This window comes from Falco cherrug, chromosome 6 (genome assembly GCF_023634085.1).
Source record: "Falco cherrug isolate bFalChe1 chromosome 6, bFalChe1.pri, whole genome shotgun sequence".
In the NCBI taxonomy this organism is placed as follows: domain Eukaryota; kingdom Metazoa; phylum Chordata; class Aves; order Falconiformes; family Falconidae; genus Falco; species Falco cherrug.
The window spans coordinates 55,876,996-55,892,962 of NC_073702.1; the positions used below are offsets into that span (position 1 = coordinate 55,876,996).

Sequence of the window (15,967 nt, forward strand, 5' to 3'; positions counted from 1 at the left end):
GTCTGGAAGAACAGCTCAGCCTTGTGCGGACTAGAAGCCAACACATCACGATTATTTAAGGTAAAAGTGTGGGAAATTAATTCCAGGTTAAGGAGACCTGTGGAGAACAATCAGTGAAGGACTCCTAGCCCCTTTGTGTCACCACACTCTCCCTTAGATAGGCAGAGTAGGACGTTCAGGGCATTATAGGTTGAAGCCAACTGGGAAGCGGTGCAGATGAAAAAGTACATCTGTTCCAAACAGCTGACCTACTTACCAGCCACACAGCTGACTCACATACTGAGCTTTAGTTTCTAAATAGTCGTAAGATGTAACTTCGCCAAATGTGCTTTGTGTCAGTATAATCTTGGATTGTTAATGGCATGAAACTGATAAAAAGATTATTTACTAATAAGAAGTCCCTCACCGGTATATCTGGTATTTGTTCTTATATAAAGAGAGTAATAAAGCTATTACTACTAATAGTAAAATCCTTAACCACTCTTTCTACTTTATCATGTAAAAACCCAGCTGCTTGTCAGGACAAGCTTTCTGTGATGTTCTGGGGTGTGCTCAGAGCCGAAGAGTATGTCTGCCCCATGGTCTGTCCAAGCCCTGTTACCTGCCAGCAGGCGTTCCTCCTCCAAACACAGCACAAGCATTACGTGGCCTCCCATGCAAGGCATTGCTTCCAGATGCAGCATCTGGCTTTCTCCTCCGGTTTCTTTAAAACATATGATGATGTATTCCTCATTACATAGCATTACATTCAAGGAAGACCGAACACTATACTCATTTTAGAGTGGCTAGCATCACGGGAAAGGCCTTGAACAAGTGCAGGGCTGTAAAATGGTGGTAGGTAAGCACATAAATCCATGCTGGAGGTGTCTGTTACTGAAGGAGGTTTCCCTTAAAATGGTGATCCTTACAACCACCAGGTTGAGCCGTGATTGCAAAGAAGCTTGGACTGTGCCTGACATAGACTTTAATATGAGCCTCTATGTCTGAGGGATATTCAGAACTTGATCAGGAAAACCTCCTTAATTAACAGGTTTTCTGGCTATGGAGTGAGGGTCCTCCTCTGCCGTTTTCCACAGTCAGGCAAATATCCTGGAGCAGCAGTAATCCCAGAGGGAGTTCTTTGTAATGATAATGCCCTTCATCTGCTGCAAATGGAATATACTTTCCACGAAAGGGGTCATCACACCATAAAAATAAAGAAGAAAGGCAAGCCAGTCTTCCCTCTGAAGCCAGGGGTGGATTACTGCTAAGACAGCCATCCAGTGGCATGTTCTCATTGATCTCCTTGTTTGTTTGGTTTGGGGTTTTTTAGCAACAAAATGGCACCATAAACCTCTTTCTCTTCCCTAAGGAATTATTTGGCTTATGGTCCTTCAGGCTATGAGAGAAACCACCTCCTGCTAGTTGTAACAGGAGGGGCCATAGACTTGGGGGAGCCAGAAGGAATAGAAAGGTAGAGCACTCTCGGTGTGCATCTTTGGCTGGAGGATTTATCGAAAGGCAAAAGGCAAGTACAGTTAGAGCTGGTGATTGGATTCCATATGATGAAAGCATGTGGTTCAAATGTTAGCTTAGTCATCACAGGGGTGGTGACCAAAGAGCAAATTGTCCCTTTCAGAACTTTAAGACTTCAAAACTTTTGAAATCTTGTCAGGTCAGTCTTGAACAGTGCTGTCCATGGAAAGTATGACTTCACAGCCAATTCAGTTAGCTGAATACAGACACAAGAATGCCCACAGATATCCTGCATGGCTCCATCAGTCAATGCAGAAGGGTGTGGGTCTCCCGTAGGTCCTGTGTCATATTTCCCTGCTTCCAGAGACTTCTGGGATACCCTTATGACATCTCAAAAGCCACTACATAGCTACATGTATGCAACTGAATCAAGCTCCTTCAATCCATCCCAGCCGCTGTATGAGAAAACTTGTCAGCAAAGGGACTATCCAAGGAGATCTTAAGTTACCTGAATTTGAAGGGCATATAACAGGCTAGAAGAATTTTAATAGTTCTTAATCTTAGAAGCGGAGGAAGTACAGTCGTCCTTCTGCCTCCAATTTCTTACATCCTGTGACAGTTCGTATATGAGATCATCAGGGTTGCTCTGGAGTTGTCACACAAGTAAATTTGAAGTTAGGTGTGAAAAGGAGAAATAGGCTCTGACAAGATGTCAGTTAAGACTGTAGATGTTTGCAGATAACTGGGCATATTTGTCACACCCAGCAGAGCTGGAAATAGCGTAACGAAAACAATTTATAAAGGGGGCACCAGCAGGCCATCTCCTTTCTGTGTCTATAGAATAGAGATAAGAAATGTTCTGGTGATTACTTAGACTGGGAGAAGTGGAAGGATTCTGCAGAAACTTAAACTCATGACCTTGGACATCTGCTGATTTTATTCCTGTACAGAGAAGATAAGTACGAATGTTGAACATGGAAAATGTGCAAATCCTCAGCCAAGAGGACCAGATGAAAATCAGAGATATCTGGCCTAAGAGGCATCCAGGTAGAAGCTGGGGACCGTGAATGCTTTCTTTGGTGGTATCATGTAGTACCAGAGCAGTGAAGCTGGTGAGAACATCCTTGCTGTAAGGCCAAGGTTTCCCCTTAACTAATGAGGCTCAGAGAGAGTTCTTGTCTTAGAGAGAGTGGAAGGGCCTTCTGGCTTTAAACAGGAGGAGGACTGTTGAAAAGCTGTGTGATGGGCTTCCTGAGTTTGGCCAAAATCCATATTAAGATCACCTTGGGTACCCGGAGCCAGATGTAATGATGAGGTCTGGAAGGCTTAACCTGCACAAAGTACCTGGTTCAGGGCAGATGTAGAAGACGGTCCCTGAACCAACCAACATGAGGGAGCTGATTGTTGATGGAAGGAAGCCAGGCATTTAATGGGGTGAAGCAGATGATCTATCCTCTCTTTTGCCTTTACCTTTCCTCAGCCTGTGCAACCTTTTGCCGAAGTCATACTGATACCAGAGCTGGGAGTCTGCTTGAGCCTCTGGGGGTGGTCTTAGGGCTAACAGCAATGATAAAAATGGTGATGGAAAAGTTGCTGCTTTTGGGTGCTTCACAGAAGTTTATCTCATTGGCTTTATGCTCATCATGATCTAGAGACTCTTTTCTGATGAAAGAAGGACCCAGGATTGACTGATGTCTACCCTGTGCGCTGAAGTTTCTTTTACCTCAAATTAGGTAAATTACACAAGTTAGACAATTCCTAGAGATATGTTTTTCTTTGAGGTGATAACTGACATCAGGTTTGTCAACGAGATTATGCCACTGCAGGAGTTAGAAACTTAAAACAGTGTTTCAGTGAGTGTGGAGAGAATAGGATTTGGGAGGCAATGGCTGGAGAAAAGGGAGGATGAGAAGAAAAGAAAGCATGTGCTAGGGAAAAAGGAAACCAAATGAATCAAACATCTGGAAAACTCTCAAAAGATGAACAGCTTGTGCATGAGATGCAGAAACTTGGCTCAGCCTTGTGTTTGAGGGGCCCTACTGGCAGGTACAGCATTAGGTACCATCTATACTGTGAATGCTATACACAGATGAAGCAGGGGTGATAGACCCTTTTCCTCTAAGATTAAAAGCTTCCAAATCAAGTGCTTGAATGTCTGCACAGCCAGAATGTGAGCATGCATATACAAATGATCATTCAGTGGCTGTACTTTTGTACTGTGATTTTTTCCACCAAAATTTTGATGTGCATACATAGTGTGTGGTATTGCTTGCCTCATATTTTAAAATACTTTCGAGTCAAAGTAAAAACTTTAAACACAAAATCCTGATATACATCTTGCACTTCACCTTCTTATTTATGTCACTCACTACCTCCATTGTTCTGTGAATTAACATAAAATATGGAATACAGGTTGTCCCTTGGTAGACGAAAACAGATTTCACCCATTTGCTTATGCAGTGTATTTGCCAGCTTACAAATCAGAAAGCAGTTGTGATCAGAAATAAACTGACTTACGCGGCTTCAAAAGTTTGCAGTTAGCATTGGCATGTGAGTCTAGCTCTGAAAGTCTCTGCCTGGCTCAAAAGGGTGATTATGTGTAATTAAAGCAGAGCCTGCTTTAATTAAACATCTCATTTGAGTACAAGTCAGCGTGGATCCTGCAGTAGGTTACATGCTCATTTTGCATGAAAGCAGTCTGCCTGTGCTGGGTCACCTGTATTTGTGCTCAGGGTTTGGACATGAGGGGTGGCACAGCTGTGATGCATTCTCAGTTCTCTCCCACCCTCTGGGACAAGATGGGCCCTGAGCAGTGTCCAGCTTGCTGCCTGCCTTTCAGGTTCAGACTTGTTCCAGATCAGTCTGGGGTGTTTTGAATTATTTTGAGCAAATCTCCGCTTTCTGATGGTCATAGCCTGGTTTGAGCATTCCTCCTGATATAAAATGCCCCAGTGTTCAGCATAAGAAATGTCATTATGATGAACGTGAAAGTCACCACAGATAAAAAGGCTGTCCGTTAAAGTAGTGGTATTAAAAACTGTTCTGTGCACTCTGTTTTTATGATGCCTTGTGTCTGTACATAATCCAGACAAAATAGCAAGACTTTTCAGTATTCAAAAATCAAGACATGAGATTAAGATTATGCTCACTTAGCTACCTGTGAAACCTGTTTCTTAACATGAAGAAGTTACAAAACCCAATTAATGGAAAAGATTATCCCAAACAAAGGTCCCACCATACCCCCAGTGTGAGTATGCAAGCATCGTATTCTTCAATTAGACACAGAGAAATCACTGAAACTGCTGCTGTCAGCCTTTCTTGCGTAAATTCCTTAAGCATTGATGCTAACTCTGATGCAGGTAGACTCAGCAATCAAGAAGTGTTAGCAGCTGCAACACTCTAAGCAATAACATCAGTCGGGGTATGTCTCAGCATCTAGCAAGGAAAATTTGAAATATTCTTTCAAAGGAAATATTATTAGCTGCTTCTGGGAGCTGACAAGGGCAGCAATAATGAAAAGCAATACAACAGCTGTACCGAAACTGCAACTCATCAGCAACCCAGTCCCAAAGTATGATGTAAAAAGAGCTCCCACTCAGTGCTGGCACCACTGAATTTGTGTGGCACTGCTGTTCCAGGAGATGGTTCTCATTACCATTGCATGGTTTCTACCTTTCCAGCAAGCAGATTATTCTCCATCCAAAGGAATTCCCTCAAAGGTATATTCCCAAATCATCCCAGATGAGGAACCTGAATCCAAGGTTAGCAGTGAGCAGATCAACAGCATGCACTGCAGCATCCTCATATCCATCCCTTTAACTCTACTGGTCCTATTTGAATTCACTGTCTCAAACCAGGGAGTCAGTAGGTCATGTTGGCATTCTTAAAAAAAAGGATCTTGATCTTTATTGTTAGCAACTGCTAGGCTACATTTACCATTCAGGAACTGGTGTAAACGCTTGTAAAGAGCAAGAGGTGCCTGCTGTCCTCACCAGAGGAGCTTTCATCACTCTGTGATTAGGCAGTCATGTTACTTTGGTGTTGACATTAATGACTTCTGGGATTTATGATGCTGGCTTTCAACAGTAACTGAAAGCTTAGACCTTGGAGATGCACATCATGCATAAGAATTGCTCCCTTCCTCCCCACAAAGAGATGTAGCAGCTTCACTTCCTTGGCTGTGGCACTGACTCATATAAGTGCCCTGCAAGCTGGGGCTTTTCACAGGAATATGGGGAAAAATCAAGATCCATCAAAAGGACATTAAAGAATTGGGCGTGTATTTAAAAGCCTGTCTCCAACCAAATGACTATCCTCTTGCTTCAGGAAATGGGAGACATGAAGGATTTGGAGTCTGGTTGTTTTATGTATGTATGTTTTCTTACTTTTTGTTACTCTGAGCATCTTAACACTTGCATATGTTTCCAAGTAGAACTCTGAATATCGACTGGGGGTCACTGTCAAAAGGCATCTGGAGCATGGGTAAAGAGCCCTGAAATCTGCATGGCTCCTAGATCTAGTGGCTTTAGTCACAGATACCTGAGATGCCAAGAAGATAAGGGCAGATGCAGGCCTGAATGCTGAGGAAAGGGCTCCCCTATTGCTGTCACTTGTCACCTGTGAATCCAACAGAAGGGCTAAAGAGCCTTGGCAGGACGGCCCCTCAGGCAAGGTCTGTGTTACACTGACACACAGCTACTGGATATGCTTTGCTTACCTCATCAACTTCCTTTCTGCACCTTTTTGAACTTTTTTTTTTTTCTGCTGTATTTCTCTTGAGCTTGTGACAAAAAGTCAGCTTGCTTTTTTAAAGCATTGCAGTAAATTCTCATTTGTTCCAGATTTACTTCTATTATTTAAAAAGAATGTAAATTCTTTACATTACTAATGAAGTACATACATTGCTAAATAAGACAAAATTCTATATACAAAAATAACTGAAGATCACCAATTTACATTATCCTTATTGGTGCAAGGGAAATGGATATTAACAGCGACACAATTGAAAGTCTGGCCAGAGGAGGTTGGCTGGCCTCAAGAATAAAAGATCCCTCATTTAAAGAGGCTCTTAGTTCTGTCCTGCATATATGCTGAACGGTTAGCTTTGGCTTCTTTTCTTCAGACATTGAGACAGGTTTGGCTTCCGTCTAGATAGGATTGCATTTCCACAACATTGAAGTAACTGAGCTTTAACATTATTGTCAACATTTTACTGGAATACTGCTGTGCTGTAACTAGCTTTGTTGCATCTAGAATCCTCTCTAAATTGGCATGTGACAGGCTGATGGACTTGTTCAGTAGCCAGCCTTCCCCAGATTCTTACTGTTCATACCAGCAATGTTAAAGATAACTACAGAAGATTTTAAATCACACTTGGAATAATTCTCCAATAAAGTTTAAAATACTTTGCAAAATGATGTCCCACTGAGGTAACTTCTTTTCTCCAAAAGAAAGCCAGCTCTTGGTTATCTTTCCACTGACCTTAAAAATCAACTTGTTTACAAACTAAAAACTAAAAGGAAAAAATGAAAATATTTTAAGTGAATCCTGCATTTAGGTGTGACTAAGTTAATATCAATTCACTGCGCTTTACTAGAAAGAAGGCAAATTTGCAAAATAGGGAGAAGGGCTGAAGAAAATGGAAATTGAGTTATCAAGCGAGTTACATACTGAACACATTCTGCTGCACGCATGGTATTTTGTAATTTTTTAATAAAAGCAAACCCTTTTGTGATATTAGACGCTAATAAATCCTGAGGTCAAAAATAATTTGTGTAAAATTCAAGTGGTGCCAATATTTCCTGCTCTATCAAAGATATTCAGATTTTATTTCAATGAAACTATGCTTAGAAATAACAAACAACATAAATCAGAATGGTTTTGCCCTTTAGATTTTCAGCTAGGTTGACTGAAAACAGCTATTCATCCACAAACATCTAAAGTCACTGTTCTCCATCTCCACACTGGTTCTGCTAAAGTCAGTCACTGCTGTTCAACTTACCGTGCCGGTGAGGTCCCATTGCTCTGTTCTGTTCTTGACTGACAGACACGCCCCACTTGCACCAAACCAGTTGGAATTAGAAATACACAATGATGCGGTAAATCTGTCCTTCCCCATTATCAGTTGATCGGTGTTTACATAGCACTATATACTACAGTATAGTGATTGTATTCCCCAGTAGGAATGACACCGTCCAGACACAAAATGAAGTGTTTAGATATAAAAGGCACAGGCCTGCCACTGTATATAGTCAAGGAGTCCCCAAAATCATAGCAACTTGGGTTGCTAATGCCAACCCTAGAACTCAGTACTCACTTGCTCTTTCACTGCATGCGCAGCATTGTTTTACAACATCCCAAGTGTTTTACATCATACTTACCATTGCCCATCCTCAAGGTACATAAACATTATTTGTTGTTTCCACTGCACTTTACTAAACAAGAAGTAATCTCTGAAACAGCAGCACTGGCTTATTAAGGCCAGTTGAGAACTCTCATTAATTGGTATCCAAACACTGCTACTACAGATCTGGTACATTTCTGGAGCTCTATTACTTGACTGAAGTTTTGTAATGTGTTTTATGGCTGGCTACATATATCTATTACATAGACTACTAGTTTAAACAACCTATGTTAAAGATCTTAAATTTCAGAACTACCTTTCTTCAGCCTAGAAGTGCAGCTTAAAAAGATGGAAAGGTTACAGATGGCGATTGCTCTAAGCAAGCTGAATACTGTAAGAAACCCAGTCCTAACACTGACTTCTGCTTATGTTACTCATATGTAGCGGATGACTTAAACAACAAAGTTTGGCTTTCCATCACTTTTTTTCCCCCCCGTAGATAGGTATGACAGCAATTCTTCCTTGTACTACTGCCATATTTCTACTGGTAGCTTGCCATTGGTGCTTACAAAAATGTCAGATGGTCTCATTTAGGTAATTAGTAATGTCACTAGCTAAACTAGTTCTTGAGGACAGAGCTGACTACATGAAAAGTCCATCAACGCCAGAGGTGTTTGCCTTGACAAGGGAGATGAAGATAAGCTGGAGTAAAGGTCGCAACTTGTTCTTCTCACTGTTTCTAAGCAACCCTGTCAGTTTGTCTGTGGTCACGGCACACTGGGTTGAGTTTGTTTTGCTGTTCTGCCTCTGCAAGTAAGGCACTGAAGGTGACAGCTCTTCTCGAAATAAGCTGCTGTGCTCCATGTCAGGTAGCTGAAGAAGCTCCTGCTCTACAGGCAGGAGGCTTGGAAACAGACCCACAGGAGAAGCCAGTAGTAATGGAGCTGTTTGGAGCCAGAGGCTTCAAACTAGCTCTTGCCCAGAGTAAAAAACATAAATGTAAGTAAAAAGCCATGAACGATTGCCCAAGTGTGTGTGTGTGTGTGTGTGTGTGTGTGTGCATGTGTGAGAAAGTGTGCTTGAGATGACAAGAATGGACCAGCCCCTGGTTTTGTGCAGTGGTCGTGCTGAATCAAGAGACAGTCCTTCCAACTTACTGCAAGTGTGAGCAGGTTAAGGTGCAGCTGAACGGCCCACGTGGGGCTGTATGAATACTAGAATGGTATTCAAAGTCAGTAACCGATAAAAAATAGATACCAAAACCCACCAAACACTGATGCCGGGAGCTTGCAGAGATGACACGCTAGCAGCAAAACAGTGCTTTGATGACTGTGAGCAATCTGCTGGAGATTTGCACAGAATTTTTTTGTGGTTTTCTGCCTTTTCTGCACTGCTTACAAAGGCTTTTTCAACCAGGTGAGAAGCAGGAAAAGCCTGATGCTGCTGAAGGACAGGAGTGCTCAGGGTGCACTCTCTAGGTGCAGGAGGGTTTGCAGAATATAAAGCCATACCAGAAAAACTAAACAGACTTTGCAAGGATTCTCAGAAAAGGAGTTCAGGTGATCACGTTACTGGGACCATTCTTCACAGGCAGCACCAGGGCATCTGTCTCAGATTGGCGTGCCAGTAAAGAGGTTACAGAATCATATACTAACACGTTCCCAGGACCGAGTATCTGTGCAAAATTTTCGGACATGTCCAAGGATAAAATAGGTAATTTTCTAACTGTGATGTGCAATTTGTCTCATGAAACATGGCACTAGAAAATTTGAGGTAGCTAATTTGATGCCAGTTTCCAGAGTTTCAGGAGAGAGCTAGGGAACATACTGACCAAGAAACCTCTTTACTGGCCAAATTGGCAAGAACTGTAATGCAGACCCAAGAGATGAACACATTGGGAAGGAATCAACAAAGTTTTGGTAAACAGAAGCATTTTTTCATAAATTCAATAGTTCTTTGAAGTATTCAACAACCCTGAGGACACAGGAAATCCAGCTGACATAGTTTAACTTCAGAAGAGATTTCACCAGATGCCTTTCAAAGGCTTTTACAGGATATAATCTGAGGGGATAAGCAGGAAGGTCCTTGCATGGATAAACAGTTAAGATAGAACAAAGAAGGCAAGGCAGAAATAGTTGGGATTTACAGTTGAAAAGATTATTAATGCTTAGTTTATGCCATTCAATGTATTTCTAAATGACGTGGAAAAAGGAGAATCATTGGCTGACCACATCTGGTGATGCTAAGGGTACTAAAGACAAAGACGGACTGAAGAATTGCAGAAGGACCCCATGCTACTCAGTGATGGGCCAAAAAAACAGCAGGTAAAATTCAATAGTGATAGATGAAAAACGAGGCACAAGGAGAAAACCCAGTCCTAACAATTAAAGTGATGGGCTCTGAGCTTACTAGTACCGTTCACAAATTATATTTTGATGTTATGCTAAAAAAAATTGGGGACAATGCTAAGCAGTAATCCAAAATGTATATTGAATGCTCAGAATTATTGAAGAAAGAAACAAAAAGGGAGCACATTATTTTATTGTATGTACCTGTGGTGTCCCTGCATTTCAACTAGTATTTTTAAGTTTTACTGTGCCCATTTCATAAAGGCTGTAGTGACATTAGAAAATATGCAAAGAAAATAACAATGATAATTGAAAGTATGGATCAGCTTTTATATATGGAATGATTAAATAGCTTAGGACGGTCTTGGCTGGCAAAAGAGATGGCTGAGGACAGAATATGAGATAGCTATAAAACTACAGTGGCAAGGAGATGGTGAATAGGTTTTGAATCCTGTACAATAATTAGAAGGCTGAAGCAGCAGGAGAAAACACGAAAAAATTTAATTTCTTCTGACAATGCATAGTTAAAGTGTCAAATTTAACGCAGGATGTTATGGGAGGTATGATTTTATGAGAGCTGGAAAAGTGACTGGGAGAAACAATGGAAGGAGAAAATCTACTGAAGGCTGTTAAATATAAAGACACAATCCTTGGCAGTCAATGAACTTCAGTTCAGTGGAGTCTTGACAGAACTCAAGGGAAGTACCACTACACGCTCACCCTTACTTTATACTTCTTCCCAGCACTCTTCTCAGACAGGTAGAGTATGGGACTAATTTGTCTTGACCCACCAACTCTGTTCCTGCGCAGCGAGGACAGGAATGCCTGCTCAAGCTGGTCACAAACACTCCTGTTGCAATACAATTAAGACTAAAATCCTCTATTAGAAAGAGTGCAGACTGTGCTAATACAGCATCCTAGCAAGGGCCAGGTCATGGTAGGTACCTGTCCTGCATGCAGGACTTTTTTTTTTTCTTTTCTTCTGTGATCCCAATGGCTATTGAAATCCATAGATATACACTAGAAGGGAGACAGTTTTTTTAATTGTGTACCTTATGCAACCATTCCCGGAATACCACCTGCACAATCTAAAAAAAGGATGTTAATTAGACTGGAAAGTTTAATTGCACGTACAGAGCAGTGTGAAGCAGTTTTGGACGTTGTGTGTTTTGCAGCTCTGCATCTTAAATGTTCTGGGCAACAGGACTAAGTGTCTTGACTCCCTCTGGCGTTGACCCAGAGGCCACCACTGACACAGACAACAGCTACATTGGTGACAATACGCATAGGAAACGCCAGTGTAAATGCAGCCTGAGCGCGGTAACTGTACTAACTGTGCATCTGTATGTTGTCTCAGCTTGTTTCAATGAGCAAATTCACTGCATCCTCGAACAGAAGCTAAAAAGCCCTAGGCGACTGCCACTGATGTACTGCTTTGGATAGCCACTCCTCCTCTTAGTAATTACTGGGTTTGGAATTACAGCAGGGACAATAATAACAGTTTCGAAGAAGGCTGTTAACGATCTTAAAGTACAGCATAACTTTTTGAAAACACTAACAGTCAAACTCCTTAAATGATGCTTAAGAGTTGCATTAAATTAAAAAAATGCATTAAGAGTTTTCTTAGTTCAGCTGGTCTTCTTGGGGGTAAATACCTCAGCTGCATAAATGTGAAAGTTAATTGTCCCGCTTTTAGGACCTGTATGAGTAAGAAGAAAATACTATTTATCTTGGTAATACAGAGATAATATTGCTAAATACTGAGTCATCATTAGAACTGCCTACTAATTTCAAATAAACCACAATTAGGCAAACCAGACACAGCACAGGAATTTCATGGACATCCTCAGATACGTAATTTCAGTTTGGGAGTCTTGGCTGATAGTATTATATGAAAGCAGATCTAAATATGACTATTAACTATAAGGGTGAGCTCACAGAACTGGTACTAAACCCATACTACAGGTACTTTCTGCTAAGCTTGACCACACTTTGACTACACTCAAGTCACACAAACTACGCCCGATAAAAACGCTAGCTGACTTGTTATGATTCTGTCCTTCATTTCTTGATAGGAAGAACCTATTCCTCTTGAAGGCAGTGCAATGGATGTACATATTAAGTGGCTTAAGCAAGAATATATGAAAACTCAGAGGAACTGGAAAGAAGTGGATAACAGAATGAATGTGACAATAGAAATACGGAGAAAGATGATACGAAATAAGGCACCTTTAAAAGACATTCTTAGACTATTTCCCTTCCTAAAATGCCCTTATCAGGTAACAGAGCTATTTTTAATACTGACATTGAATTCTGTGTTATAGATGTGATACAACCATGGGCACATATTTTACTGGATGTTTCCAGTGAAGTAACCATCGACACTGTTCTCATTAATCTAACTCATATTTTTGCTGCTAACCTCACTTTGAAAGATTCACCAGTCCTGTGTTAAACATGCCACACACAACACTAGTGGGTTCTTTGAAGTATGGTGGTGTTACCTGATGTATTTCTTCCCTGCTTGGAAAAGAAATTAAACCATCCCCTCCAGTTTATAATCTTATTTTACTGAGCTACTTTTATCCTATCTTCAAAGTGTGCACCTCGTGTTGTTTTCAGTTTTGGTTTTGAGGATTGCAATAATATCAAATATTTGTTTTTCTTTTAGCTTTTTAGGGAGTTCCAGCTTCTCACGCAAATGGACATTTATAAGAAAACAGTTGAGATTTTGGAGATTTATTCAGAAAACATATTATCTTTGTATGTGGTGAGGAATAATCCAATTAACATTATGCTGCAAGAAAATCTGAAGCGGCACACAGAGGAAGACATTCTGAAATGTCAGTACAAATCTTCTACACTCTGAATAGCAGACTTTTGTTCTTATATAACTAAACTAGCTCCAATTTCATTGCAAACACATTTTTTAAATGCCACGGTTGCTTGAAAAATATATAGTGATAGGGAAGCATTAGGAATAAAAACTAAGAAGTTACTAGGAAAATTAAATCAGTCAGGTATTGGAACTTTTTTTTCTATTGAATAAAAGACTCCAGGTTTGATAAAGTTAGCAACTACCTTAAAATAAGTGTTGCTAGATGAACAGAATTATGTATTTCTAGATACATAAAAGAGTGCTTATTATTTTCTAAAAATACACACAGAAGACTAATTTTCTGGTTTAGAAAGAGAAATTGTCCCAGAAAAAGAAAGAGATCATTTCCTTTAGAAAGAGAGGTACTGTTTCTATGGTTAAAGTCTTTATCCCAGTGAGATAAAAGAAAGAGTTACCACCAAGTGTGTTTCAAGTACCTCATCTCTGCAGAGCCACACTGCAGGAACAAGCACGGGAACTGGTACCACTGGCGAGCAGGTACCACGGGCACGCAACGAGGTCCACATACCTTGATGTGTTTGGCTTACTGGCTGCCAGGGAGCAAGCACCTGCTGCCGCTCACCTTTCTGTGTGAGAAGGCTGGGGATTGCGGTTCTGCAGGGACAAAACCTTTGAAGCAGTTAGAATTGTTACCGTTCCCAAACTGCAGCTCTATCGATGCCTATGCCTGAGCTTAGCTCTGTGAGAAGTGCTCCTTAGACTGTCATTTTCTATCAAACAGGCATAATGCCAGGATGTCAAATCAAAGGTGACACACTATGAACATGTGTGTTTCCTACAGCAGTTTCACTCCTTTTATTACCAGGCTATTTCTTAAAAAAGCAACAGAAAAGGTTAAAATACTGAGATTTTCTTTAAGCTTAAACCCACCAGTACTCAATAGGCTCATGATGGATTAAAAAGGGTCAATGAACAGCCTAATCCTCAAAGCCTTTATGGACTTTCTACTCACACCTTTGGCCTTAGAAAGCTACGGGTGCTGTCCTTTCCCCTTTTCTTATAAAACATGTCCACAAAGATTTGAACTCATACCTTAGTAAAGTCCCAAAGCCTTTACTTTCCTGTTTTTCTCTCACAAACAACTTGACCTGGCACCTGGATAACAAACGCCTGACAAACTAGGCTCAGTGAAACGTACGACACCAGAAGTCTGACTTGCAAAAAAGATGTTACAGTCAGTAAGTGCTGCACCAGAGGGGTAGCAGGTACCACGTGCCAGGAGGTCCTGCAGCATCCGACTGTACCACAGCCTTCAACGTGGAGTCCTCTGGCAACAGGACTCCCCGGAGACATCTGATTTACTGGGGAGAGAGGCCTTTGGGGATGGGCAGTGGGGGCAGGAGGACTACTCAGCTTGCAAACTCCACTAGAAGCAACCCAAAGGCCTACTTACTTATTGTGACAGAAATTTAATTGTATTATTAAGTAGCAGAGTGCATGAATGATTTGAATACTAATGGCCATTGCCAGCTCAGGTGCCTAAAACTTCACTGTGGTACAAACTACTCTTCAAAACGGACCTAACAACAGTTAACCTGCTTAGCTGTTAACTATTACATAGGCTGCAATCTGCTTTTCCAGGACGATACTGCAGTGTCAGAATGTTTTCATTTGTAATTTAGCAGAAATCCTTGTCTTTGACAGATATGAAAATGACTGCTGCATGTTTACTCCTGCCGGATGTCTTTGGAGACGATTCCAGTCTGTTTGCTGCTGTGAACGAGGAGGTAGGAGGCAGAGCACCAGTAGTCTTGGCCTCTTCCTTGCATCAGCTGCCTGGGCACATTGCCTGGCCTTTTGGTGGCTCAGCTGAGTTCGTGGAAAAGGATGACATTAGCCCGCCTTTTGGGTAAAGGCAAATGTTCATAGAAATATGAGCTATATTCAAAGCACTGTTATTAGGTTTACTGAATTCTCCGTCCCGTTCAACAAAGCAGTGCTGTGGCATCATTTGAAGGATCTTTCTTTTTAATTTAGGTAAAGGTGGTGACACCAGTGTTGGAAGTAAAAAATCCCTTCAATGTGAATTCATGTGAGTTTGCGCTGTATGTACAAAGAGAAGAGCTAGCCCAGCTCGATGACTGCACAATGGCCCTGGCAGCACTGGTGGCTGCATTTCATGTCTTCGATATCCCATGCCCAAAGAGAATCCACAGGACGCTGAACTTCCTGGAGTCCCTGGTCTTTGAGGTGAGGAGCCCAGCATCCCTGCCCACCCAGGTAAAGAGAGGGCTGGAAGCACCAGAGTATCCCGGTATCTGATGGTGTACACAGCGCTCCTCTCGGGAGCATTTGACATTCTGTCAAAATAAATCCCTTTGTTGTGAAGATAAATCAGTGCCATTCTTTCTGGTGAAAATGTCTGTATATTTGTAATAGTTATGTTTAATAATGCCCCCCCTTTTTTTTAATTGTACTCGTTACTTTTAAAAAAATTAAAACCTAAGCATTTTCATTATTTTAAATGGAAATTCTAAAGCAGTCTAGAGACATTACAGACAATAAACTTTTTTAGATTACTGCATGTGTTGTTTATTATTTTTCCATATGGATGGAGCATTTGACAATTTCAAATAATATTTTGACTGTCAGAATTTAAAAAACACATTGTAAGCTAACGTGAGCACTTTGCTGCTTCAGATGTTAATACAGTTAATGTTTTAAAGTGGCACAAATTAAAGATTTACTTATTACCATCATTTCATTATATTATGATCACTGAAAGACTACTATAATAATTGTTGTGTTTTAAAATGGTGGCCCTGATATTTAATTTTCAGAATTGAGTTTTCATTATTTTCTCCATGTATGCAACATTCTTCTTTTTTTCTTTGTTGTTGTTGTTGTTGTTTTTAACATTAATTCTGAATTTGCTAAGTAGGGATTCTAAGATGAGCTCTCAAAGTAGCAAGAATGACTTAT

The 15,967-nt window shown here is 40.9% G+C and overlaps 1 protein-coding gene across 2 annotated transcripts in view; it reads left to right on the forward strand.

Annotated features, from left to right (window-relative positions):
• Nucleotides 1-15,569, forward strand: part of SAMD3 (sterile alpha motif domain containing 3) — a 41,791-nt gene extending 26,222 nt beyond the window's left edge. Inside the window, exons 8-12 of one of the 2 annotated variants that reach the window (XM_055713742.1) lie at nucleotides 1-60; nucleotides 12,222-12,425; nucleotides 12,818-12,989; nucleotides 14,690-14,772; nucleotides 15,023-15,569. In XM_055713742.1, coding sequence (XP_055569717.1) covers nucleotides 1-60; nucleotides 12,222-12,425; nucleotides 12,818-12,989; nucleotides 14,690-14,772; nucleotides 15,023-15,307 — 804 coding nt within the window. In that variant the 3' untranslated portion in view covers nucleotides 15,308-15,569. The remainder of the gene's footprint in view (nucleotides 61-12,221; nucleotides 12,426-12,817; nucleotides 12,990-14,689; nucleotides 14,773-15,022) is intronic. The other variant, XM_014282745.3, reaches the window with a different exon arrangement.
• Nucleotides 15,570-15,967: the final 398 nt, after the last annotated feature.